The sequence below is a fragment of the Diabrotica undecimpunctata genome, chromosome 9 (assembly GCF_040954645.1).
Source record: "Diabrotica undecimpunctata isolate CICGRU chromosome 9, icDiaUnde3, whole genome shotgun sequence".
Taxonomy (NCBI): Eukaryota; Metazoa; Arthropoda; class Insecta; order Coleoptera; family Chrysomelidae; genus Diabrotica; species Diabrotica undecimpunctata.
In genome coordinates this window covers 127083400-127110672 of record NC_092811.1, presented here as the reverse complement: position 1 = coordinate 127110672, position 27273 = coordinate 127083400, and the positions used below count along the sequence as shown (strand labels likewise).

At 34.0% G+C, this 27273-nt stretch overlaps 2 protein-coding genes across 5 annotated transcripts in view; one reads left to right on the top strand and one right to left on the bottom strand.

Moving 5' to 3' along the window:
- Nucleotides 1-27273, bottom strand: part of LOC140451432 (somatostatin receptor type 2-like) — a 1059667-nt gene that overhangs the window by 666099 nt on the left and 366295 nt on the right. The gene's annotated exons all lie outside the window — the stretch shown is intronic.
- LOC140450005 (uncharacterized) lies at nucleotides 191-26410 on the top strand. Of its 3 annotated transcripts, none has more exons than XM_072543429.1 (2): nucleotides 191-275; nucleotides 25404-26410. In XM_072543429.1, the coding sequence occupies exon 2, from the start codon at nucleotides 25407-25409 to the stop codon at nucleotides 26358-26360; it is 954 nt and encodes a 317-aa protein (XP_072399530.1). In that variant the 5' UTR covers nucleotides 191-275; nucleotides 25404-25406; the 3' UTR covers nucleotides 26361-26410. The 3 variants fall into 3 exon arrangements, with proteins under 3 accessions (XP_072399530.1, XP_072399528.1, XP_072399529.1); XM_072543427.1 differs by lacking the exon at nucleotides 191-275 and adding an exon at nucleotides 1642-1744; XM_072543428.1 differs by lacking the exon at nucleotides 191-275 and adding an exon at nucleotides 12270-12420.

Here is a 27273-nt window from a genome sequence, read left to right as displayed (position 1 = left end):
CGATACAATCTTCTAAACTGCTTTTGTTTATTAAATAAAATACTGTATAACTCTTTACTTTTTAGTATTGTAATCAGAAGAAAAATTCTTGTTATTACGATTAATCTGTTATTTTTACAATAATTATTTTTGTGTACAAAGACATCACTATCAAATGTAAAATATTTATCTCTAAGTCAACATTCATATTGGTAAATATATTTATTTTATTATATTGAATTATTTTCTGGGGGCAAGCAAGTTCCGTAAATAAGTGATTTGATAGAGTCTGAAAGGTAAGCGATTTTTTAAATACATTCCAAACTTTTTTCAAATATTGGATTTGGGATTCTAGTTTATTCACTATTCATTAAATGTTATTATTAAGTTATTGTGTTCTTGTTGTTTCTAATATCTTTGTCACTACTGGTAAACCATAAATTCATTATGCTTTTGAAGTGAATTTTTTTGTTTGCTTTTTTTCTGTTTACAATATATTACTAGCTATTTCAGAAGTCTATGAAAGACTAAGATATTTGCATCGTAAACATACTGGTGGTTCTACTGTCTTCTTCTTCTTCCTTTCTATAAGCATGTCTGCTTGTTCATTGGCACATTAACACCTTTATGGAAGGTTATCACTCCATCTTTTGCCAATTGGTGACGTATCTCTTGCTTTTTGACGACACGGGTCTCCTTCATTCTGATTATGTGGACCAGTCTGTGGACCAGTCTTTGCAGACTACCTTCATCTTGGGATTTCAATATTTCGTCATCTGCATAACATAGTACTTTTATTTCTTTTTTTTCCAATTCTGAATATTCTTCTTTGTTAACGATTTTGATGATTTCATCCATGATTAAATTAAAGAGCATGGGACTCAATCAATTCCCTTGTCTCATTATGCTGTCCATTTCTAGGTTCCAGGTTCTGTAAGTTTCGATAGTTTTTATAATATTTAGGGAAACTTCTGTATTATACAGGAGATGGATCACATCTTTCAGTCCTACTCTGTCAAACGCTTTCTTTTGGTCAATTAAACACAGAAATACTGGTCTATTATGCTCTAGTGATTTCTCAATAATTTGTTTTATAAGGAATATTGCATCTATACACGATCTTCCACTAGGAAAACCCTTTTGTTCATCTGCTAAACTTGTTCTCTGATTTATTAGCACTTTTTTAATGTAAAATAGTAGTAAAATTTTAAATAAGTTTTAGCATCGTATTCAACAAGTTTATACCTCTCTAGTTTTCTGGCTGATTTTATCTCTTTTTTTTTAATAGTAGAATTAGTTCGCTCGTTCTCCATTCCTTCGGTATTTTATTGTGTTTTATAATTTTATTAATTAACTAGTAGACCCGACAGACTTCGTTCTGTCAAATAGATTTGGAATATGGCAGTTTATTTTTTTAATTCTATGCTACTTAGAAACGATTCGAAGAAATTAACAATGCCGTACATAAAAAGCTTCCTGTGATGACCACAGTACAACGATTTCCAAAATTTAACCTCTAAATAACCTGTCGTGTCCGCAAAATAATCCCATACGTGAATCAGTTATTCAACGAAACCGAGAAAGAGATTAAAAAATTGTTTTTCCAGCGTAATTCCATAATGTACCAATTATTCGAATTCCATAGCGAATTACATAAAAACGAATGTGAATGAATGAGTCTTTAGTTCGCTGTTCTGGTTTCCTAGGCTAAAAAGCAACTTATTATCAGTTAATAGTGAATTTTTGACAGTTTCGTTTAACAATGGTGAGTTTTTAATTTCGGTATTAACCTGTGCAGAACCGTATTTAAAATTACCAATAAATTGGTATAAATAACTTTGATAATAATAAAACTGTTATTTTGTTTATTTTTCACAATAAGAAATAAATTTGTTAGAAGTTACGTATGCATTGATTTATAAAAAATACAAACAATTTTTCTCGAAAATGGCGCCTGCGTATATATGGACTACTTATAACATCACAATATTGTTATAAAATTTCTATATTTCTTAACTGTTATATCAAAATTATAAATTTTTCACAAATTTTATAAGAAAAAGGGCAGAAAAGTTATGAATAAAAATATCCAATATCCCTGCTAAACGAGCCGCTTATGACTGCAATTACACAACCGTATTTAGGTCAAATGATTGGATACATACATTCTTTTTCTTCTGGTGCCCCAAACCCTTTGTAGTAGTATTTTTTTCTAGATAACGCCCTGTTAAAGATGACACTGTATCCTTACAGGGCAATGCCCATCGAGTTAGAATCTATGAAGAAGCTATGAGCATATTAACGTGTGTATTAAAAACGGCGTAGGTAGGCGTGGCTAACGATGATACCAATATGGCGGTGGGATCATGGCCGGACTCAATAATATTAAAACTACTATAAAAATATGACTAGTTATTCAGAAGATTTAATCATAATCTAAAAAAGTGCAATACATTTTTAATAAACTATGATTTATTTATCCCGCGGTAAACACTAAAAACACGATATATTATACATAAAGATAAATTAATACAGTCAAATACTATTAATTTATTCTCTGAAGTACGGGCCATTACTTTGTTTACATATTTGTATACTAACCTGTAGAACGTTATTCCTGAAAATTTTTTATTAAAATTGCTTCTGCTACTACAACTACGTTGAGAACAAGAAACCATTATTATGCACTATCAAAATATATTATTACAGTTTCTATAAAAGTATTATAAAACTAAAAATATTCGAAAAACAACAAACGTAAACAAACATATACGATCTGTCAAAAGTGTTAAAACAATCTTAACGATATGGCCGAAGTGAGGTCGTTTTTAGTCACGTGAGGCCCTCTCCATAGATTCTAACTCGATTGCAATGCCATACCAATTTTTTAGGAATTCAAATACCTTGGAGTAATACTTGACAGAAAATTGCTTTGGACTCAACATATTAACTACACAAGTACTCGCTGGGAAAAAGGTATTAATTTACTTAAAATGCTCTGTAAAAGATCGTGGAGTGCAAATCGAAATATTGCATTGAATTTTTATCGAGCCTATATAAGATCTTTTATAGATTCCGGCCCTTTGGTATTTGGGTAACCTAGTATAACAAATTTACGTAAACTTGATAGAATCCCATCTTAAACTTTAAAAATTGTGTTAGGGTTGATGAAAAGCACTCCAAATGAAACCACACTGGTTCTAGCCTCTGAAAACCCACTCTCATTGCGCAGAGAATATCTGGCAAGCAAATACTTCCCAATCCAACATTATCGGTGCACCTATAATGCTAAAATAATTAATCAATTAAATACAGCTGATTAAACAACTATATTCTTCTTAAAAAGAATTCCCCACCACAGCATTTGTAACTTGCAATGAACTTAAGTTAATCAATTTTTCTCATAATCCTATTTGGGAATCATTGGACATATCACACCTGACAAGTGTTCTATCTACCAATATTATTATTACAGATGGGTCAGAATTAGTAGCATGGACTATCAGTGCTTACTTTGTACCAAAAATGAAGACTACAAAATCATTTATTTTAAATAATCAATCCAGCATCTTTTCCGCTGAAGCATGTGCTATATATAACGCCCTTAATTGGTGTTGTGAAAAACACTAAAACAAAATGGTCGTGTGCACTGATTCATTATAAGTATTAAATGCATTACAAAACTTTAATGACACAATTAACAGCAATATATTCATATGAAAAAATTTTTAACACTTACTAAAATTATCATTGTTCTAAAGCTATTTTCTTGTGGCATTTTAAAGTTACTATTTAAATAGGAATAAGCCACAATTAAAGGTAAAATAAGTTTATTGACGTTTCAATTTCCACTTCCGAAATCGTTCTCAAAATACAAACATTAGTAAATTAATAGATTTCTGAAGTGGAAATTGAGACGTCAATAAACTTCCTTTAACCTATAATTGTGGCTTATTCTCATTTAAATAGTAAGTAATTACTAAAATTATCAGCTTTATCATATGATGTTAAATTTGTATGGGTTAAGGGACAGTCAGACATATTGGGCAATAGTATTGCCCATTTAATAGCTAAAAATTCACTAAATCACACACATATGTAATAGTTATTTAACCAACAAGTGTATTAATAAGGGCGATCAACAATTGAGATATTTTAACGCGTGAGCGAAGCGATCGCGTTAATGTTCGAGATTCTTAATTGCCATTTTAATTCACGAGTTCGTTACAAAACTTTTCCGTCGACCGTACTTTTCAGAAATATAGAAGAAGATATCTTAGTTTAAATATTTATTTACTTAACGATAAACAACAATTTTTTTCAGCTTTCATTGACTTTATTCAAAGTTTCCTTAGTGGTAGTTTTATTATAGTAAACATTAATATTCGAAATGGTACAATTACTTAAATTAAAGGAAGATATTGGTAAATGATTATCTGCTGTATAGCATTTTGACAAATTTATATTTAAGTCTTCTTGGACCTCTGTAAATTCTGTGATAGAAGAAGTTAAATTCTGGTGGAGTTAAATTAAACTCTTCGTCAATATCCATCCTTTGATTTTTCAAATACACAGAATTTTAAACAATAAAGTAAATAATGACATACAATGACAGATAGTACTAACAGCGGCTACTGCATTTTAAATTAATTTTTTAGTGGGAATATAAATAGGTATATGTTTGGTTGCCTATACCACAGGTCACTGCCAATCACAGAGCGTTTAATTAATTTATGCAAGTATTGTATGTTGTGTTCTTCTTCTTCTACGGCACTACAGCCCAAAATGAGCCTTGGCCTCCTTTATTTTTTGCCTCCACCCTTGTCTGTCTGTGGCTGCTCTTCTCCATACACGGACTCCTAAAAGTGCTTGTGCGTCGCTGCTTACTGTGTCTTCCCAGCGCTTTCTTGGCTTTCCAACTGGTCTCTTTCCCTGCATTCTGGCGTTCAGTGCTCGTTTTGGTAGCCTATCCTCTCCCATTCGTATCACATGTCCGGCCCATTGCAATCTTTGTATTCTAATGAAGTCTGACAGGGGTGTTTCCTTATACAGTTGATAGAGCTCGTTGTTATATCGAATTCTGAAGATTCCGTTTTCCCTCACAGGTCCTAGTATTCTCCTCAGTACTTTTCTTTCGAATGTGTCGAGTTTGTTTTTGGATGTTTCTTTCAGGACCCATGCTTCGCTGCCATAACATGCTATTTGCCGAATTAAAGTTTTATAGATTCTCATCTTTGTATTTCGGTGGACACTTTTAGACCGAAATATATGGGAGAGGGCAAAATAAGCTTTGTTTGCCTGCGTTATCCTTTTTCGTATTTCTCCATCCTCTGCTCCATCGGCATATATTTCTACTCCCAGGTATGTAAACTTTCCAACCGTTTCAATGTCATCTTCATGCATAATGTTTTGTGGGATTATATTTCTTCTCGTCTGTACCATTATTTTTGTTTTTTCTGTGTTAATTTCCAGACCTAGCCTTTTCGTTTGTGTTTTTAACTCTGCGTATGCTTCCTGTGCTCCTGTTGATGTTCTACTCATAATATTAATATCATCGGCGTAGGCAGCCAGTTGAACCGTTTTATTGGTCAGTAGGTTTTCTCGTCCAGTTTGCATTTGCCTAACCGCATACTCCAGTGCCAGGTTAAACAATGTTGGTGCCAGCCCATCTCCCTGCTTTAGTCCCTGCGAGATTTTGAAAAAGTCTGTCCGGTTGTTTTGTATTCGTACACATGCCTGAGTTTCATCCATTGTGGCTTTAATGAGTCTAATCAGCTTATGTGGTATTGCTAATTCTGCCAATACATAGTATAGTCTGTCCCTTTTGACTGAATCGTATGCCTGTTTGAAGTCTACAAACACGTTGTGAACATCAATGTCGTGTTCCCACGATTTGCTCAAGACCTGCTTGACTGTAAATATTTGATCCATTGTCGATCTTCCCCGTCTGAAGCCCGTCTGATATTCTCCAATAATATTTTCTGCTAGTGGTTGGAGTCGCTGGTTTATAATATACGTGAGGACTTTATACGCTGTACATAGTAGAGAAATTCCACGGTAGTTTTTGCACTGGAGTTTGTCTCCTTTTTTATAAATTGGGCATACTATACTTTTCTTCCATTTGTCGGGTATTTTCTCTTCTTGCCATATTTCTTTGATAAGCGCGTGGATATGACTTGATAGGTGGTTGCCACCTACCTTATACAGTTCTGCTGGAATCTCGTCAACTCCCGGGGCTTTATTGTTTTTCTGGGCCTTAATAGCTTCGAGAACTTCCTCTATGGTTGGAGCTTCTACTTCAACTTCGTTCTCTTCTACATGGTTCGTACCCATTTCATCTTCCATATCTACTTGTGTTCCAAGTAGGGTCTGAAAATAATGCTTCCAGGTTTCTGTGACTTTCTGTTGGTCACTGATTATTTGCCCACTTTCATCTTTGCATAGGCTTGTTTGAGGTTTATATCCACTTTTTATCTTTTTTAGGTATTCGTAAGCTCCTCTAGTTTCGTTTTTTTTTTGAAATTTTGTTCCATTTCTTCTATTTGTCCATTTTCATAAGCTCTCTTTTTGTTTCTGCATATCTTGTCTGCTTTCCGTCTTGCGACTTCAAATGATGTTCGTCTTTCCCGTGTTCTTCTTGTTATGTACATTTTGTGCGCTTCGTTTCTTTCTTCTATCGCTTGCCTGCACTCGTCATCAAACCATGTTCCTCTTCTCTTCTTTTTCTTGTTTCCCACGGTGGACGCTGCTGCTGTCAGCACTGCTGTTTTGATATTATTCCATTTGCTCTCTATGGAGTGCAGTTCTTGTGTCCTTAGCTCATTTGTGACTTCTTGCTCGAACTTCTCTCTACATTCCCGAGTCTTCAGTTTTTCCAGGTCTAGTTTGTTTGTTCTTTGTTGTCTTTCGTTTCTTTCTCTGTTAACTCTGCACCTAAATTTGGTTTGCAGTAAAAGATGGTCTGATCCACAGCATGCTCCTCGTCGTGTTCTCACATCAGAGATACTACTGGCTGCCCTTTTGTCTATCATCACTTGGTCAATTTGATTGGTTGTGGTTTCATCTGGTGAGATCCACGTCATTTTGTGTATGTCTTTATGTGGGAAGCATGTGGAGCTTATAACCATGTTTTTACTGGTGGCAAAATTTATCAAAAACTCCCCATTCTCGCTTGTTTCATTGTGCAGTGAGTGTTTTCCTGTTGTGCCATAGAACTGCGGTTCCTTGCCTATTTTGGCATTCATATCACCCATTATAACCTTAATGTCATTTTTTGGCGCGTTGTCATATACTATATCCAGCTGTTGATAGAAGCTTTCCTTTGTATGTTGCTCTTGTTCATCTGTTGGGCAGTAGATGTTTATCATAGTAAGGTTGAAGAAGTGGGTGCGAATTCTTAGTTTGCATATCCTTTCATTCACTGCCTGGAAGTCTATGATTTTTGACTTAAAAACATTATCTACCACAAATGCAACTCCACATTCTTTGATTCCTTGTTCTTTGCCACTATATAGAATTGTGTGCGTTTTGGTGTCCCTGACACCTTTCCCCAGCCATCTTGTCTCCTGAAGAGCAGTGATCATAAGATTATATCTTTTTAGTTCTTGTAGAAGTGCAGTTTGAGCTCCTGGTCTATTTAGCGTCCTCACATTCCAACTTCCAAATGCATAGTCCATGTTTCGTAGCTTTAGTCGTTTCCGAAAGTTCCCCTTGTTCCGAGGCAAATGTTTAGGTTTCATAACAGTGTGTTTTTCCGGGAGTGGGTTGTTAGCCCACTGCCCAACCTTCCTCCTTTACCCGGGCTTAGGACCGGCAATGATGACTCCTGAGCTACTCAATACACCCATTAGTCACCACAGGCGGAGTTGTATGTTGTGTTGCCTATAATGAAATCGTTCATTAATAGAAAATCATTCATTAATAGGGGTCATTAATCAATGATTTTGAGGGTGTTAAAATTGATCATAAATGGACTGTCGAAGGAAAAAAAGTATTAAATTTAAATGGGATAGACGCTAGATTGAGTTCGCCGAAACTATAGGCATTTATTTGTTTAAATTACAACCAACAGTGGCTGCGAACCAATTTTACAAAGTTGTTGCACAATGTAGAAATACAGTGTCGACCATCCTAAGATTAAAAGTAGATCATGGATGTTTTCCAAAGCATCTACATAAAATCGAAGTTCCCCCAACAGACAGATGTGAGTGAGGAACTAGTATAGCTGATCTAAATCACATATTTTTAACTGTCCCTTATATGCCAATACGAGTACGTGAATGCTTCAAGAATTGCTAAAAACTAAGAATCTAAAATCACTCCACTACCCAACAAGTTCATCGAATGATAAATGAAATATCAAAAAGTCTTGAAAAAAAGAAATACTGCAACGCTGTATTTCTGGACATTTCACAAGCGTTTGACAAAGTCTGGCACAGAGGTCTGCTTTACAAAGTAAAAATAGCACTATCCAGTAACTATTCTCTCCTACTTAAATCCTACATATCAAATAGATACTTCTCTCTAAAATTCAAAGACCAACAATCCAACTTCTACCCTATCAACTCCGGAATCCCGCAGGGTAGTGTTCTAGGGCCGCTGCTTTTCTCACTCTACACAGCCGATATACCAGAGACTAATAATACTACAATCGCTTCCTTTGCTGATGACGTAGCAATCTTCTTCTTCTTCAAGTGCCATCTCCGCGGCGGAGGTCGGCAATCATCATAGCTATTCGAACTTTTGAGACGGCTGCTCTGAAAAGTTCATTTGATGTACATCCATACCACTCTCTCAGGTTGCGCAGCCATGACATTCTACGCCTCCCTATGCTTCTCTTTCCTTGGATCTTTCCCTGCATGATCAGTTGGAGCAAGGTGTATTTCTCTCCACGTGTAATATGTCCGAGATATTCCAATTTTTTTGTTTTTATTGAATTTAAAATTTCCATTTCTTTGTTCATCCTTCTCAGAATCTCTTTGTTTGTGACGTGTTCTGTCCATGATATTTTAAGAATTCTTCTGTATACCCACAGCTCGAATGATTCCAGTTTTTTCATTGATGTCGCATTCAAGGTCCAAGATTCCATTCCATAAAATAAAGTCGAAAAAACATAGCACTTCGCCAACCTAACTCTTAGTTCCAGTTTTAAATCCCTGGTACATAGCACCCTTCTCATTTTGTTGAAATTTGCTCTAGCCTTTTCTATTCTTATTTTTATCTCCTGATTGTAATCATTTGTGGAGTTAATCATTGTTCCCAGGTATGCATTTTTCCACTTGTTCGACGTTGGTTTCGTTTATTAGAAGATTCAAATAGCTGTAAATGAAGATCCCATACAAGCCTCACAAAACCTGCAACATCATCTGAACATCCTCAGTGATTGGTATACGAAATGGAGAACAAAAGTAAATAAAACAAAATCAGCTCAAATAACATTTACCAACCGTCACAACATATGCCCACCTGTAAGGATGGAAAATGTGAGAATACCAACAGTTACAGATGCTAGATACCTTGGCCTCCATCTTGACCAACGTCTCACTTGGAAGAAACATATCCAGACTATAAGAAGGCAGCTTGACTTAAAATTTCGGCAAATATATTGGATTCTTGGACGTAAATCAAAACTTAACATCCAAAACAAAATTCTTTTATACAAAGCCATACTCAAACCTATCTGGTTCTACGGACTACACCTATGGGGCTGTGCAAAGCCAACGTGGCTGAATATTATCCAAAGATTCCAGTCTAAAGTGCTAAGATCGATAGTGGATGCACCGTGGTACATAAGTAATCAAACACTTCACTACGTCTTAAAGATTCCTTTCATCAGAGAAGAAATCCATCGAGCCACGGAGTCACAAAATGAACGTACCATTCACCATGAAAACGAGCTAGTAAGCGAACTATTCAACAATGGTCCAGCCACAAGAAGACTAGATAGAACCTGGCCCCAAGACCTACTTCAAAACTAAACCAAAATAGAATAAGGTGAGACATCATTGGAAGTCTCTGCTTCACGCGCAAAACCTGTAACACATTTACTTAATACTCTTTAATGATGTAGATTGTAAATAAACATATATAATAATAAAAAAAAAGATTAGACAAAAATATTTATATTGGTTGTTGCCAACCTATCTAACCGTGGTTTATATCTTGTGTGTTACAATGTCACTCTGATGAACCCCTGAGGGTGAAAAGTGTCCTCTCTGTACAATCTTGAATTAATGAATACTAATATTTGTATGTAGTTTCGTGGCTAAAGGTTCTAAACCAAGGATGAAATATAAAAAAGAATCTCATACTGTCATAGACTTATGAAAGCTATTTCTCTGTGATCTAAGCAGGTTGTACTTGACTTTTTGAAAATTGCTACAAAGGTTGATGGCAGTCTGAGGCAGATTGTCTGAGGATTGTGGCAGTCTGATCTATTAGAATCAAAAGTTTCAAATATTACATCAATAACATCTTCACCAATAAGTTTTAATAATTCGATGGGCATTTCATCTGGTCCAGTAACTTTGCCGTCTTTTTTGTTTTTGATGGCATAGATGAATTTTTTTTCGTAACATTGGTAAACCGGTATGCTCTGTGGTTTTTATTGACAGTTCTCCTCTTATATCATTAAATAGTTATTGAATGTAATTGGTCCATTCTTTCGCAGTTTATCTTTCACATCAGTAATTATATCCCCCTTATCATTTTAAAAGATTTCTATTACGATGTTTCTAAAACTTGTCATTTGTTTAATTTTTTGAGTACATTAAAGCTATCATACTTTTTATCCTGATTTTCTATTTCCTTGAATATATCGGAGAGCCACCTCTCTTTTTCTTTTCAAATTTCTTTGTGTTTATTTAGGTATTTTGTTTTATGATTTCTTCTTTCTTAAGTTAGAAAATTTCTACTGTCATCCAAGGTTTCCTTTTTTTGTCGAGTGATTTGAGGAGTTATTCTCAATCTGATACAAGGGAATGTTGGATTTTTTCCCATTTTTGGTCAATAGTTAGAGTTTCTGCATTTTCTTCTATGACTTTTCTTAAGTTCTCGCTTATTTTAAATTTCTTTGGAAATTTAAAAAATTAAAATTAAATTTAAATTTATTTTGAAAGGAATGGGAAAAAATGAAACACTTACCGCTTTTAATGTGCTGGCGTTTATGTATGTAGATTCTGTATGTTTGTTTAATTGATTTTCAGAAAGCATTCGATACAGATTTTAGATATAACAACTTTCAGAGAAGTTCATCTTCTTTTTTTCTTTGAAAAGATTTCGTTTTATCTGCATATACAATATTCAGCAACGTACTTTTTAAGAGACTTAAACTTTTTACAAATGATATTATTGGACATTACCAATGCGGATTCACTGCTAACTGTCACTGGAAAGTCAAATATACACCAAATACACGTAAAAATATCAAAGGTAAGAGAAGCGTTGGTCGAAGGAAGATTTCTTAGCTGAGAATCCTACGAGAATAGTATAACTGCAGGTCAGCAGACCTCTTCACATCTCTCTTTGTCAATCATTTTCCATCCACTCCTGAATGTAGGTCTCTCCCAATTGCTTCCATCTTTCTCTATCTTGCGCCAATCTAATCCACTGTTTACCTGCCACTGTTCTTATGTCATCTACCCATCTTTTTTGAGGTCTTCCCATGCTTCTTGTTGTCGTCCTTGGTCTCCATTCTAGAGTTCTCCGTGTCCACCTGTTGTCATTATATCAGGCTACGTGACCTGCCCAGCGCCATTTCATTTTTGCAATTTCTTCCACAATATCCCTAATCTTCGTTCTACGTCTTATCTCGGTGTTCCTAATCTTGTCTTTTAGTGATATTCCAAGCATGATTCGTTCCATTGCTTTTTGCGTTGTTTCTAATTTTTTAGCAGATTTTTTGGTAAGGGCTACTGTCTCCAAGCCGTAAGTACAAACTGGTAGTATGCATGTGTTATACACCTTTTTCTTTAAGTTTACACGAATGGAGGTGTTTTTTTTTCTCTTCACATCAGCTGTAAATAAAGTAGGAATAGCTATGATGAAATACAACCTTTGATAGGAGAAGAAACTACAAAAAGAAGACTGATTTTATAAAGCTTTTTTCTTCCTTTTAATATGCGACTAGATTTGATTTTTAATTTTTTCAAACTAAGTATTATAGGTCTTTTGTCTATCAAATTACATATGGTAATTCCCAGTAACCGTCCAAAAAACTTGTCTGTCTTTGCCATTGAGCTAGTACATCTCTGCCACCGGCGCTTAATCTGTGCTGCAATTATCCAACAGTCCACGTATATCTATTTTATTATTAGGATGATGTAGGAGTCGTAATCTAATTCAAGTTAACTAAACAATCAGTAAATTTGTCTTTTCTGTTTTGGTCAAGTAGGAATGTAATCTCGTGTGCAGTTATTGGAAAATTAATTCAGTGATTTTCGGGTAAGTGTTGTGATAAGTTGTTTATTTTTTAATGTATAATTCAATAGAAATGTTGATGGTTTTTAATGTACATATTTGAATAACTGGCATACCGGATGACCGTGTTTTATTTGTAGCCAAGGTCGGATTTTACAAAGAGTCGTCGGTGTATAATCTTTTGTTGACGGTTTTGAGGTTGAGATTCGGATTTTTATTATGACTAGCAACGTAACCAACAACTTAAACTTTACTAATATTATTACTGTTTTCTTTTGAACTGACTTTTATATTTGTTAAATAATCTTTCTATTTAATCAGTTAAGATTAATTTTATCTAGTTAAGATCCATTTAAACTTAAGGGGTTGGTTCCAAATAACAGAAGCTGCAAAATTAATACATGCGGTAAAAAGCAGGGAAACATAGCATTTGTTGGTCGCCAATTTTCGATAGAAGACGGTCAATAAAGAAGAACGTTTTTTCTTCATCATTTTTTATTATGGGCCAGTTCCATATATCTTGGTCCAGTTTTTTTGTTATTAAAAGACACAGCCGCATCAACCTAATGGTTATTAGTGACAGATTTGTATAATTTTACAAGTAGGAGATTACAAAAAGGAGATTTTTACAAAATAGGACTAAAATGTAAACAATTTTATGCAAAAAATTAAATCTTATGGAATATATTCCATATGAACCAAGATATCATTTCTGTGAATCATATTTCCATTGTTTATAACAGTCTTCTTCTACTTCTAATGGCGCTACAACCCTTTATAAGTCTTGGCCTGCTTAACAATGTTCTTCCATTCTGCCCTGTCGGATACTTTCCTTCGCCACTGACTGATGTTCAGGGTTTTAAGATCCCTCTCTACGTCGTCTATCTATCTTTTACAGGGCCTTTCTCTTGTTCTGTTTCCTTGGAGCTTCGATCTCTGGACTACTTTTACAGCTCGATTATCTGGCATTCTTTCTAGGTGAATTTTAGGCATTTTAATTCCCCACGAACCATCGCTGTATTGGGTTGGTCCAAATATCTTCCTTAGTATTTTGCGCTCAAATATTCTCAGTTGATTTTCATCAGTGGTTGAGAGGATCCACGTTTCACATCCATATGTGACCACTGGTCTAATTACTGTTTTGTAGATTCTCAGCTTAGAGTCACGATTCAGTAACTTACTTTTCATTAAGTCTTTGTATGCATAAAAGCACTTATTACCGCTAAGAATCCGTGCTTGTATTTCTTGGCTGATGTTGTTGTTGTCATTTATTATTGAGCCTAGGTAGGGAAAAGTGGAGGCATATTCGTAGGTATGGTTGTCTACCTTCAGATTCTCATGTTCATTCGATTTTGTGCACTCCATATATTTTGTTTTGCTTTCATTTATATGTAGACCAAACGTAGCAGCTTCTCGTTTCAGTTCTATAACTTTTTCGCTTAATACCCTTTTATTGCCGCTTATTATGGCAACATCATCCGAATATGCGTATATTTGCATTGATCTTGTATTAATACAGTCGTTTATATCCAGTTTTCTAACAACAGCTTCTAAAGTTAGATTAAAAAGTGTTGTGGATAAGGCATCATCTTGTCTAACTCCATTTTTAATATCAAAGGACTGCGTCATGCCTCCATACATTCTCACCATAGCTTTGAAACCCTCCAGAGTCATTTCTATAAATTTAACCAACTTATTGGGTATCCCTAACATAGATAGTTGCTTCAACATCTTTTGTCGATCTACTCCATCAAACGCCTGTTTGAAATCGATATACAAGTTGTAAATAGGCATGTTATATTCAACACATTTTTCATGTATACCTCTTAACATATGTATTTGGTCTATAGTTGACCTCTTTGGTCTGAAGCCACATTGGTATTCACCAATCATCTCCTCTGAAAACAATTCCAGGCGGCTGTATATAATTCCTGATAATATCTTGTAGACGACATTTAAAACTGTTATACCCCTATAATTTTTGCAGAGTCATTTGTCTCCCCCTTTATACATAGGATGTATGATTCCTACTTTCCAATCTTCTGGTATGACTTCTAGTGTCCATATGCGGTCGATTAGTTTATGGATACGCCTCCATAGCGCATGTGCACCATTCTTTATCAATTCTGCAGTCATTCCCTCTGTGCCACTGCTTTGTTATTTTTTATTTTTTAGATGTTTTATGACGTTTATCGTTTCTTCCCATGTTGGTTGTTCAACTAGTTGTTGTGCTGTGTGGTGAATTATTTCTGCATTTTCGTTTTGTTCTTTTTCTGGGTTTAACAGCTCTTGAAAATGCTTCTTTCACCTTTTCAATATTTCCTCTTTCTCGCTGATAATTGCCCCATTTTTGTTCTTGCAAACTTTTGATCTTGTCATGTATCCTTGGGTGTATTACTTGGTTTCCTTGTAAAATTTTCTAGTCTCTCTTCTGTTATTATAATCTGTAATTTGTTGTATTTTTCTATTCAACATTTCTTTTTTTTCCTACTACATATTTTCTTTGCATTTTTTCTGAGTTCTTCATATGCCCTTCTATTCAATCGGGAATCCCTTTGTAGACATTTCTGTCTAGCTGTATTTTTCCTATTTATTACTTGTTGGCAATCTTGGTCAAACTATTCCTCGTTTCTTTTGCTTGAGGTTTCACCTAATGTTTCTTTTACCATATTTGTAATTGTCGTTTGGATGACATTCCATTCTTCTTCAATCTTGTTTTGTTCACCTCTTTCATTTATTATTACTTCTATTTTTTGCTGGTACTCATTCTTCTTCTTAGGATTTTACATATATGTGTTCCATTTTCTCTGTTTGGCGCGTTTATCTTTTCTTACCTTTGATATTCTTTGTTTTATCTTCGATATAACCAAGAAATGGTCCTAATCGCAATTTGCGCCTCTATAAGTTCTAACATTCGTTACGGATGTTGCCCACCACTTAGATATTAATATGTGATCAATTTGATTAAATTTATTAGTACCAAGTATCATCCAGGTTCCTTTATGAATATTTTTATGAGGGAAACATATACTAACAACCCTTAGTTTGTTTGCCATTGCCAACTGTGCCACTCTTATACCGTTGTTGCTGGTAATATCATGTAAACTATGCTTACCAAAGGATTCTGCATATATTGGCTCTTTTCATAGCTTCGCGTTGATATCACCCAGGACTATAACTGCATCTGTCTTCTGTGCGTTTTCACATTCTACTTGTAGTTGGTCATAGAATTGATCGGTTATTAGTTTATCTGCTGTTTCTGTTGGGGCATGGATATTAATAATTCCAGTATTATGAAATAATATCCCCTTAGACGTATTTTGCATATTCTTTCATTAACTGGAGTAAAACCCAATACTGACCTGCGACATTTATGGTTTACCATAAAACCCACTCCAAAGTCTCCTTGTCTTTTTGCTCCACAGTAGTACATACTGTAGTCTTTTTTATTTATGCAACCGTTCCCTTTAAATCTGATTTCTTGAAGGGCTGCTATGTCTACTTCGTACTTCAATAGCTCCTGTGCAATACTTTGTATTTTGCCTGCCTGCAGCATGGTTTGGAAATTCCAGGTTCCCAGTCGCAAATCCATCATTAAGTCCATATTCCGTAGCTTTGGTCGTTGCCCTGCTTTCTTCGTTTCCTCGTCTGCCCTGACCCTACCTTCCATTGGGGTTGGTCACCTAATCTCCAATATTGTTGCTCATGTTTAGCGAGGTTTACCCGTGTGATCAAGATCACACTTCTTGGAGGTGAGGATAGGAATTGAGTAGAAGAGGCTAGAGGTGTTATCTGGAAACAACATCTTGTATTGCGCCTCACTACTCCTTTGAACCCCAATATATATTGGGGTTTATAACAATAATAGCTGAAAATTAATCAAATTATAAGCATATACAGAGAAGATGTAAAAAGTCATTAAAGTGATCGTAGTCATAAAATACCGCCACGTTAAAAAGGAGGGGAGGGAATTTTCCGAGCTTCGTTATGTTTATAATAACTTCAAATTAAAGGGTGCTGGAAAAATTTGCAATATCCCACTATCTATATCATACAGATCATAATTTTTTTTAGCTGTATAGTTCTTTTCTCAACTTTTTCTTCAGATTTTAAAGTACAACAAATTTTACTTATTTTCTCAGGGTGGCACCTTCTTAGATGTTCATTTATCTCGGATAGTTTCATATTACCATTACTTAAGATTTTGTTATACAAAAATTACATGGGCAGATGTTGGTTCGACGTGGATGAAATAAAGCAGAACTTAATTTATCAACTGTCTACATTTCTTTTTCTTCTCGGACAAGTTAAAAACAAATAATTTTGAACAATCTGTACCTACTATAACTAAACAGTAATGCATAATATGAGAAAATTAACTAACATTGAAATGAGAAAACTAATAAAAAATGAGTTTATTTTAAATTTGTCGCAGACAAACGACTAGTAGGATACATCATTTCATTTTAAACTAATTAAAACTAATTTCTTCTAAACACTTTAATATATTTTTAAAAAATGTCTCTAATCTATAAACTTAAAATCCAAACCATGTTTCGCACATTAAAATTAATACCTGTAATCCATGTGCCAGCGCTAATAAAGGTATTAACACAAAAACTCCAAATTAAAAAGAGCTCCCGCCATAGAATTCTGTCTCATATGTCCAATTTACTCTAATTACGTACTAAAGGAAAGTTATGTATTTCCACGAAGTGTACATAGCTTTTCCCGTGACGGTATTCACTAGGATATGTAATAAAATTAGTTTTCATTATATGAGAATGCATTAAATAAAAGCTTTACTTACAGGAATTTTGGCAAATTTGTTATGGGATTGTATATTTTTTTCTGTCAATCCAATCAAAAGCTGCCTTTACATCAATAAAGGTCAAGTATAGTTCTGCTTCCCTTCTATTTTTTTATTGTACTTCTTAATATATATATATATATATATATATATATATATATATATATATATATATATATATATATATTTAAAATATATTCAATAGTTGAATAGCAGAGGTTTGATCGGTCAATAATTGGCAAATAAAAGTCGTCAACTAATTCATTGATTTATTTGAATAAGTTTCGCTTTTATTTTTAAAAGCATCATCAGTTCACTACAAATGGAAAAGATCTTAGAATATAAGTAAGTAACGAACAGGGTTCACACTTACGAAAATAATTTGTAGGTTTTTTTTAGATATAATAAAAACTCTACGATAGCTTAACATTAAAACTTACTAACTAAACGAGAAAAAAGAAACAAAAAACACAAGAAAAACTGTGAAAGAGCACTTAAATTGTTCATTTAATTTTGACCGAAGGCTTCATTTGAATGTTGGTTTAAGCTATTTCAGGTTTCAAGGGTCAAACCACATTAATCTTTTTGATTGTTTTCTATTCATTGTCATTCATCATCATCATCATCATCATCCAGCCTCAAGAGTCCACTGCTGAACATAGGCCTCTTCCTCATGTTTCCAACCCCGTCTATCTTGCGCCGCTCTCATCCAGTTTTTATCGAGTCTTCTTAAATCGTCAGTCCATCTTGTAGGTGGTCGACCGACGCTTCTCTTGTTTTCCCTTGGCCTCCATTCCAATAACCTCTTTGTCCATCGCCCATCTGTCATTCTGGCTATGTGTCCTGCCCATCTCCATTTTAGTCTGGCTATCTTCTCGATGATGTCAGTCACTCCGGTTCTTCTCCTGATGTCTTCGTTGGTTATTCTGTCTCGCAGAGTTATTCCTAACATGGACCGCTCCATTCTTCTCTGCGTGACTCTCAGTTTGGTAGTTGCTGCTTTTGTTAAGGTAAGTGTTTCTGCTCCGTACGTCAAGACTGGGAGGACGCACTGATCAAATACCTTTCTCTTTAGGCATGTGGGCAGCTCACTTTTAAAAGTTTCTCTCAGTTTTCCAAATGCTGCCCACCCAAGGCCGATTCTTCTCTTCAGTTCATGAGTCTGGTTATCCCTGCCAATCATAATTTCATGTCCCAGGTATTTATATCTATCTACGAGTTCTATTTCTTTTCCACCAATACTGATGTTCTGGTTGGGTACCAAATTGGTCATGATTTTTGTTTTCGAGATATTTATATTTAAACCTACACTTTCTGTAGCCACAACGAGTTCCTGTACCATCTCTTTTGCCATACCTAGATCTTCAGCTATTATAAGTATATCATCGGCGAAACGTAAGTTGTTTAGATATTCTCCATCTATTTTTATTCCCTTTGTCATCCAATCCAAATTCTTAAAAGCATGTTCTAGCACCGTATTAAAAAGTTTAGGTGACATTGGGTCTCCTTGTCTAACCCCCCGTTCTATTTTTATGCGATTACTGTTAGTATGTAATCTGACAGTGGTTGTTGCCTGCAGGTTTATTTTGTATAATAATTTAGTATATCTATAATCTAGCCTGCATTTTTTAAGCGCCTGTAATATTTTGCTTAGCTCAACTGTGTCAAAGGCTTTGTGAAAATCGATAAATATTAGAACTAGAGGTCTATTCTATTCCACTGCTTTCTCTATTAGGGTTTTTATACTTTGTAGATGGTCATTTGTTTCGTAACTTTTTCGGAATCCTGCCTGTTCCCTTGGTTGATAAGTCTCTAATTTTCTTTCCATTCTCTTAACTAGTATTCGCGTAAACAACTTATATATATGGCTGAGGAGGCTAATCGGTCTGTAATTCTCTAAATTTGCTTTGTCTCCTGCTTTGTGTAATAGAATCATAGTAGCGTTGTTCCAGTCTGTTGGAATATTGGCGCTGTGAAGGCAGATATTGAAAAGTTGTTTAATTTTTTCAAGTAATACATCCCCTCCAATTTTTAGTGCTTCTGATACTATTCCATCTTTACCCGGGGTTCGATTATTTTTCATTTTCTTCAGGGCTTCTTTGATTTCTGATTTTGTTATATCGGGCATTAAATCTGACCCTTGGTTTAATACCCCAGGTTTTAGTGTAATTGGAGGTTCCGTATTGTTATCTTTTTTTCTTAATCTATATAACTCTGTGTAGAACTCTTCGACTATTCTTAATATTTCATCTCTGTTCGTTGTTTCTTCTCCAGCGCTGTTTCTCAGTTTGTTAATTTCTATTTTCCCATTTTGTACGCTCCTCTTCAAAACTTTCATGTTCTTATTTTTCTCTATTGCCTGTTTTGTTTTTTCTACATTGTAGTTTTTTATGTATTTTCTTATTGCCTTTGTGATCGTCTTATTTCGTTGTAGGATGTCATTATTTCACATGTGGCTTGTTTTCCTACATGTGTTTATTTTGAATGCAGAGAGGTACAAGTTTTACATTATATTTTTGTAATTAGTACAAAAAAAGCTGGTTCCATGTGGAACCACTAGGCCACAAACGAAAAACTTATTTGGTGTGAAATGGAATAAAACAATTTTTTTTTCAGATAGTCATAAACCTACTTGACACTTGACATGTAGTACAATGCCATCTGGTACGATAAGGAGTTGCCTTGGTACTGCAGTATGTACAACGTACTTTGGCTCCATGCTGAGGCATATGGGCTACTTTTTCAGTTCTTATTTCTAGAGGAACTTGTTTTTTGAACCTGTTACTGGTGCTTGGTTTGTCCATGCTTCTTCTTCCAAATTTAGGCATTTGTGGGTCTGCTCCAATCAAATCGGTAGCCACAGCAATTTTAAATTCTTTCAAAGACATACTCTTACCAGTTGTTGATTGTTTGAAAATTATATATGAGTTTAGTAATATTAGGTCAACAAAATGGAAAAAAAAATTATGCCACCACTTTTTGGATTTCCTATCCAATTCGTAGCAACATACTAACATATCAGACTTATCTACATAGCCCATATATTTGTTGTAATCTTGTACTAATTGTTTTGCAGTTAATTTCAAATGATGTCTCATCCTTTTCTTTCCTCTTAACAGTGACATTTTCTTCAGGTTTTCAGGTTTGTGAAAATTGCTTAACAAAGAATGGGTTTTTTATCCATCCATTGCAAAGCTAGCACGCCGTCTTTATTCTTCTCCAGTTTGAGTCACCCCTTTTCATTTTTTTTAAGTTCAGTTGGAAACTCTTTTCTATCTTTTCGAGTTGTTCCACATGCGTAGATATTGTCTTTTATCAAGACGCGTTGTAATGCAACAGAATTGAAATAGTTATCGAAAAAAACTTCATAATTTTTTCCAACTAAATCTCTTGTAAAATCTTTTATTACTCTTACCCCGAGCTGTTGTTTCCTTACATCGTTTACTTATATCCCATACCAATACCTTATATTCCCTTTTTATGGGCTTCATCGGCATATATTGGCGTTACCTACTTTGTCTCTTAAACTTTATTATCAATTCGTCTATTGATTGTTGCCTGATGGGATAAAATGAGCTTTTATAAGTGGTAACAAGTTCCTCTAGCAATGGACGCACTTTGCAGAGTTTATCGTAGTTGCCATTACCTTTCTTAGGTTGTAATGAATTGTCATTTATATGAAGATGAGTAAGCTACCATCCAAATCTGTCACGCGACATACATGACGAAATAAACTGATCCCTGATAACAAAATTTGCAGACCAAAAATCTCTATAACTGGGCAACTTTTTCACACCCATCAAAAGGTTTATTCCCAAAAAACACTTTATTTCTTTAAGTGTTGTGGGAGTGTTGTTTTTGTTATTTTTTTGGACTACATATAAATTAGTTTGGAAAACAAGTGTATTTAACAGGTTCTCACAAAACAAATGAAGGAAGAAATCAAGAGGAGTCTCTATAGTATCAGGAACATTTGGTCTAACTTTTTCTGAGAAAGGACGGAGTTGAGTGGCATTATTTGGGTCGGTGGTCCATTTGAACTCATTAAGAATAGCAACTGATACCTCGTCTTCACCACAGTCATTGTCATGTGCAACATCTTCATTGTCTGAAATATCGTTTTGTTCATCTAAAACAGCTGACTCTAAAGTCATGTCGAAATCTTCATCCTCGTTCTCATCAAAATCGGATACATCAGATCCCTCCGATGGGATATCTGCTAGTAAATCGTAAGCGTCATCACTTGTTAATTGACTCAAATCAAGTGGTCTTTTCATTTTGGAATTCTGTAACAAAACATACCTATCAGTTACTGATTGGCCGAGTGGCATCTATTGGAACCACCAAATCAAAATATCAAAATTCAATTAATTATCTACGTAGTTCATAAAGACTCAATACGGCAATGCATAAATACATCTATTTATCAACAAATTAACATAATAAATACCTTTTATCAGTAGAAGAATGTTTGTTTATTTACAACAATAAATAACCTCAGTACAACAATTAATTAGCACGCCTTCGATGGATAGGACATGCAATTAGGCGAGATGAAGATGCAACAATCAGAAAAATTTTCGATCTAAGAGGACCAGTGGGAAGACGAGCCAAAGGAAGACCAAAACTTAGGTATCAAGATAAGATAGAGGATGATCTAAAATCCATCGGAGTTAAAGCATGGAGAAGAGTTGCCAGAGACAGGGGCGAATGGAAGATTGTTCTGAAGAATGCTTTGGCTCATAACGAGCTGTAATGCCGCTGATGATAAATAACCTCACTAGCATTCACTTGTGAGCGCGCCAAATGTATTATGTACAATGTGCACAACTGCTCCTGGAATTTTGCTATTGCGTGGGAAGTGAAATACACGACGTCTACCTCGCATTCCGTTTGGTGGTCCCAGCGTACGATTACTCGGGCAGTAGGAAAAAATTTAATTGAAGGTGGTTCCCCCGTGGAGCCACTAAGCCTGAATAGTCTAGGCGGGATCTGTTTTTGATTGGACATTTTCCATAGGAAGCTATTTTTTTGCTGGAATCCCGTCAGGATGTGTCCAATATCGATAATCACGAAATGCGCCAGTCGCAAACCCTGTGCTAAATTTTTTATTTAACAAAATCTGAAAACAATTGAAAATTTCCCATTTTTTTGCTCCTATTTTCGTTTATAATTCGGAAAATATTGATCATAGAGAAAAAATTATAGAAAGTAAAAAGTTTCGTTATTCAATTTTACACAATATTTTGTTAGCTAGAAATTGAAAATTTAATGTTTATTGTTGAAAAAATAGCAATAATGGGAAAAAAAAAGTATAAAAAAATGAAGTTAATCCTTTAAATGTTTTCGACTTTCTAAACTTGACTTACAAGCTCCATATTCCGCCTAGAAAAACTTCTTAGTATGTTTAAAACGTGTGCTAAATTTTGTTAAGATCGGTCGGATAGGTTTTGCATAATAATTTTGCAATCCAGCCTACTGGAAAAAAAAATCGCAAATTTTCAAATTTATAGTAGGCCCTAAATAAGCCTCTCAGATAGTTGCACATTTTTTTACATATAAAGGAAGGCACAAACTTTCAAACGCTTTTTGTAAAATTCAAATCGGTATACTAGGAGAGTCTAGAAATTTTTTTAAAATTTTAAACATTTTTTATATATATATATTAGGCTTATAAACAAATTGAATAACTTTACGAGCTTTAAACATATTAATTTCAAAATTTATACACTTAAAGAATATTAAAAGACGCTTCTTAAAAAAAAAGATACATTCGGCTTACTGGTTGCCGAGATATTGAAGGTCAAAGTTGGCATACATTTGCCGTCTAACCATAAGTGATAGAGGGCTCGTTTTTAAACAAGTACCCTCGCCTTGTCAAGTACTGTTTATATGAAAAGTTTTACGTAATGCGCTTCATGGCAACATCCATAAAAAAGACAAATAAAAACCGTTTTCGCGTAAAATGTCGCTCGGAATGCATGAGAGGTGGTGGTGGGGGACATTCACTCGAAATGTGAATCGGCGAGTTCAAAATCATAGCGCGCGCTAAAAATTGCATTACCTCGGCTTCTTGTTAACCAATTTTGCTCTTTTTTTTTTAGTTGATGTCTCGGACGACAAGGATTTCAAATATCATATTTTCAAATACCATTTTTAATTGCAAATTGGGAAATTTACAATAAACAATTGTATGTTAAACAAGTAATTGCATTTTTTCTTCATGCATTTTTTTTGAGCTTGCAATTTATACATTGAAGTAAATTGTTACTTTTAGTAAACAAATATGTATTTATAAATTGTTAATAAATAATTTAAATTGTTAAAACAAAGACTAACGAAAAAAAAAAATTTTTTTCATAAATAAACTTTATTTTGACTCAATCTTCAATAATTTTTTTTAAGTCTTTCTTTTTTTGGAAGGACAAGAATCTTCAGGTCTTATTTCTTTCTCAAAACCTTCATTTTCCATTTAAATATCTTCATCCTCGATCTGTAAATTTAATGTTTCTTCTCCTTCATCTGTAGCTTTATCTTGTGCCTCTAGAAAATCTAAGGAATCCAGTTTTGAACAAAGTTTTTTACATTTGCAACTAATATTTCTGAATAATCAGTGAGTCAGGTAGTAATACCTGCTCAGTTTGTATTGGCTCAAGACCATTTTGAGTTAGTTCCCACCCCCACTCAGTAGCATTCAGGGTATACACGAAGCGAGTGTTGCTCAGCTGCAGATTGTGTTGGTGGCAGCATGAACAATTGAAAAATTTTATTTTTGCAACCTTTATTAAAGCACAAGTAGCGAATTTTATTCAATGTAAAATCGCAATTTGAGTGGCCCATATACAATGCCGATATAATTTTACATCCGCTGCGTTTAATTTCTTCCTTAGTGGCACTTTTTTCATTAAAAATGGTTGCTTCTTGCGATATATCATTATTTGTTGAAAACAATTTAACAATTTTGCTTTTTCCTTGATAAAAAAATGCAGAGGTTGTATCACAACCTCATAAATTTTGAAATTGATATGTTTAAAACTCGTAAAGTTATTCAATTTGTTTATAAGCCTAAAAAATGTTTAAAACTTTAAAAAAAATTTCTAGGCTGTCCTAGTAAACCGATTTAAATTTTACAAAAAGTGTTTGAAAGTTTAGGAATTTCTTTATATGTAAAAAAATTTGCAACTATCTAAGAGGCTTATTTGGGGCCTACTATAAATTTGAAAATTTGCGATTTTTTTCCAGTAGGCTGGATTGCAAAATTATTATGCAAAACCTATCCGACCGATCTTAACAAAATTTAGAACACGTTTGAAACATATTAAAAAGTTTTTTTAGGCGGAATATGGAGCTTGTAAGTCAAGTTTAAAAAGTCGAAAACATTTAAAGGATTAACTTCATTTTTTTGTACTTTTTTTCCAATTATTGCTATTTTTTAACAATAAACATTAAATTTTCAATTTTTAGCTAACGAAATATTGTGTAAAATTGAATAGCGAAACTTTTTACTTCTTATAATTTTTTCTCTAGGATCAATATTTTCCGAATTATAAACGAAAATAGGAGCAAAAAAAATGAGAAATTTTCAATTGTTTTCAGATTTTGTTAAATAAAAAATTTAGCACAGGGTTTGCGACTGGCGCGTTTCGTGATTATCGATATTGGACATATCCTGAAGGGATTCCAGCAAAAAAATAGCTTCCTATGGAAAATGTCCATTATGGTCTGAATTTCTACAGATCCCGCCTAGTCTAGAAAGGGTTAAGGTGCATGCTGCCAAACTACAGTAATTTTTCTTTATTAGCATTTATGTTAAGTTGTCGACTATTTTTTGTACCGTTTTTTAGAGATACGCTACTTGTTAAATAAATATTTAAGCTAAAAAAGCATTTTTATTACACTTTGATAAACGACCTTTATAAAAAAAAGTACCATCTAGCTACGGGCTAAAATGATAGAACTATTTTCTGAGGCAAAAACTTTAATTTCTCCATATAAAATGTACAAGCCGAGTAACTGCTTAGGTACACGGCATGCAGTTTTGTAAGTTATACTGAGTACCGTATATGGCGCTTAATATTTAAACTTATCTTCTAGACTGAGTACTATATGTGGTACTCAAATGACTCTTTGGCAATGCAAGGAAAAAGGGACTGGCAGTCAACCTATTAAGATTTTAATTAAGTCTATTGTATTTCAGGAAATGGATTTCGAATGGTCAAATTCGACAGATAACTTCACATACACAACAACACAGAACATATCGGATCTTGAAGCTGAAGAATACGACTATTACAAGCATGTATCGATCATTTATAGAATTTATATCGAAGTCTACACTATTCTATCGATCATATGTGTGGCAGCCGATATTTTATTAATTTTTGTTATATTAAAATACAGACGATTGAGATATGACAAGGAAAATATTATAATACTTAACTGGTGTGTACTTAATGCATTTTTTATGCTGACACAACCACATACTTTTAGATTTTCGTTTTACTGGACAGGCCTTTGGAGCCTCAAAACCTTTTGTATTCTAGAACAAGCGGAATACACTGCGCTATTCGGCGATATACTCTTCATAGTTTTATTGTTTATATTTTGGTTTTTTAAAGTGTACTATCCTGCTAAGTACGTCAAGTTAGCCAATCATGTACGATTTGCGATAATGTTTGTTTATTTCATTTGCCTGTGTTGTTTAGGTTTGCACATAGATACTTGCATCAACAGGCATTATTTAAGGTTAGCAGAGATGATTTTATGCTTGATGTACTTAATATTTGTTGTATTTATGATTGTTATGAACGTAGTACATTTAATTAAAAAAAGAAAGTTTGTTCAAACAACAACAGTTTCAAACATACCCTTAGTTTTATGCAATGTTTACTGTTCTTCGATAATTATGTTAATATTTACTCTAGTTCTTAACCTTATAGGCGATTTACCTTTAGAATTTGCACTCTGCCTTGGAGCCACTTCTTTAATATTGAGTGTAGTCACTCCTATTTATTTTTTCCTAACGCTGTATAAATATGACAAAAATTATAATACTTTTTTGGGCTATGTATTGAGGTGTCAGTGCAATAAATACGGAAAGGATGAACTTCAAGAAGAACCTGTTGTTTTTAATGGAACTGTTCAAATGTCGTAAAACAAGTTGTAGAAAATATGTATGTTGATTTAATAAAATTAAAAACTCTTTTTTCTTGTATTAAATTCCATTTATCCTTATTTAAATATTTATCTACTGGACAGCACTAAAAGGTTTATATAGTAGTGACCACTTGCCAATTATAATAAATTTACAGGTAATTTAAATAAAAATACAATACCAACTCAAAAATGGAAACCAAAAAAAGGCAAATTGAATTGAATTTGAAAAAATGATATCAGAGATAATGAATCAGATTAAAATTTTAGAGTCGATTGACGACACACTCACGAGCTTGTACTAGATGCTGCTTATATAGCAATTAAATAAAACAATTTGGAACCGATACAAAAAGTACAGAAATATTAATCTATTAACGAAGTACAAAAAATGTGGAGCTGGAGCAAGGAGAATCATAAAAAAAGCAAACAAGAATCCTGGCAGAAATACATATCTAACAGCGACACAAATCTTACTAACAAATCGTAAGTCTAGAAAAAGAAGGGACTAGTTACTAACTGATTTACAGGATATAGTAAATAGATATATCAAAAATTCTCGTCCAGCCAAAATAACAGTAACGAGTTCTTAACTTACAATCAACAGGAGGAGGCAGTACCTATTACAATTTCCGACGAATTAAACCCTATTAACACACCTCTTAGTTATAGGGAGTTTCAACAAGCACTTAATAACATGAAAGATACTTTACCAAGCCCAGACGGCCAAGGTCACAAAAATCATTTCCAAAAATCTGAAAAAATGCCATTTTTATTCCTAATAATAAACCAAATAAAGATAAATTACAACCAGAACCATATCGTCCTATATCATTAACATGTTCTTCATGTAAACTTATGGAAAAAATAGTCAACAAAAGATTAATGTGGAACCTATAGTAAAATTCATTAAC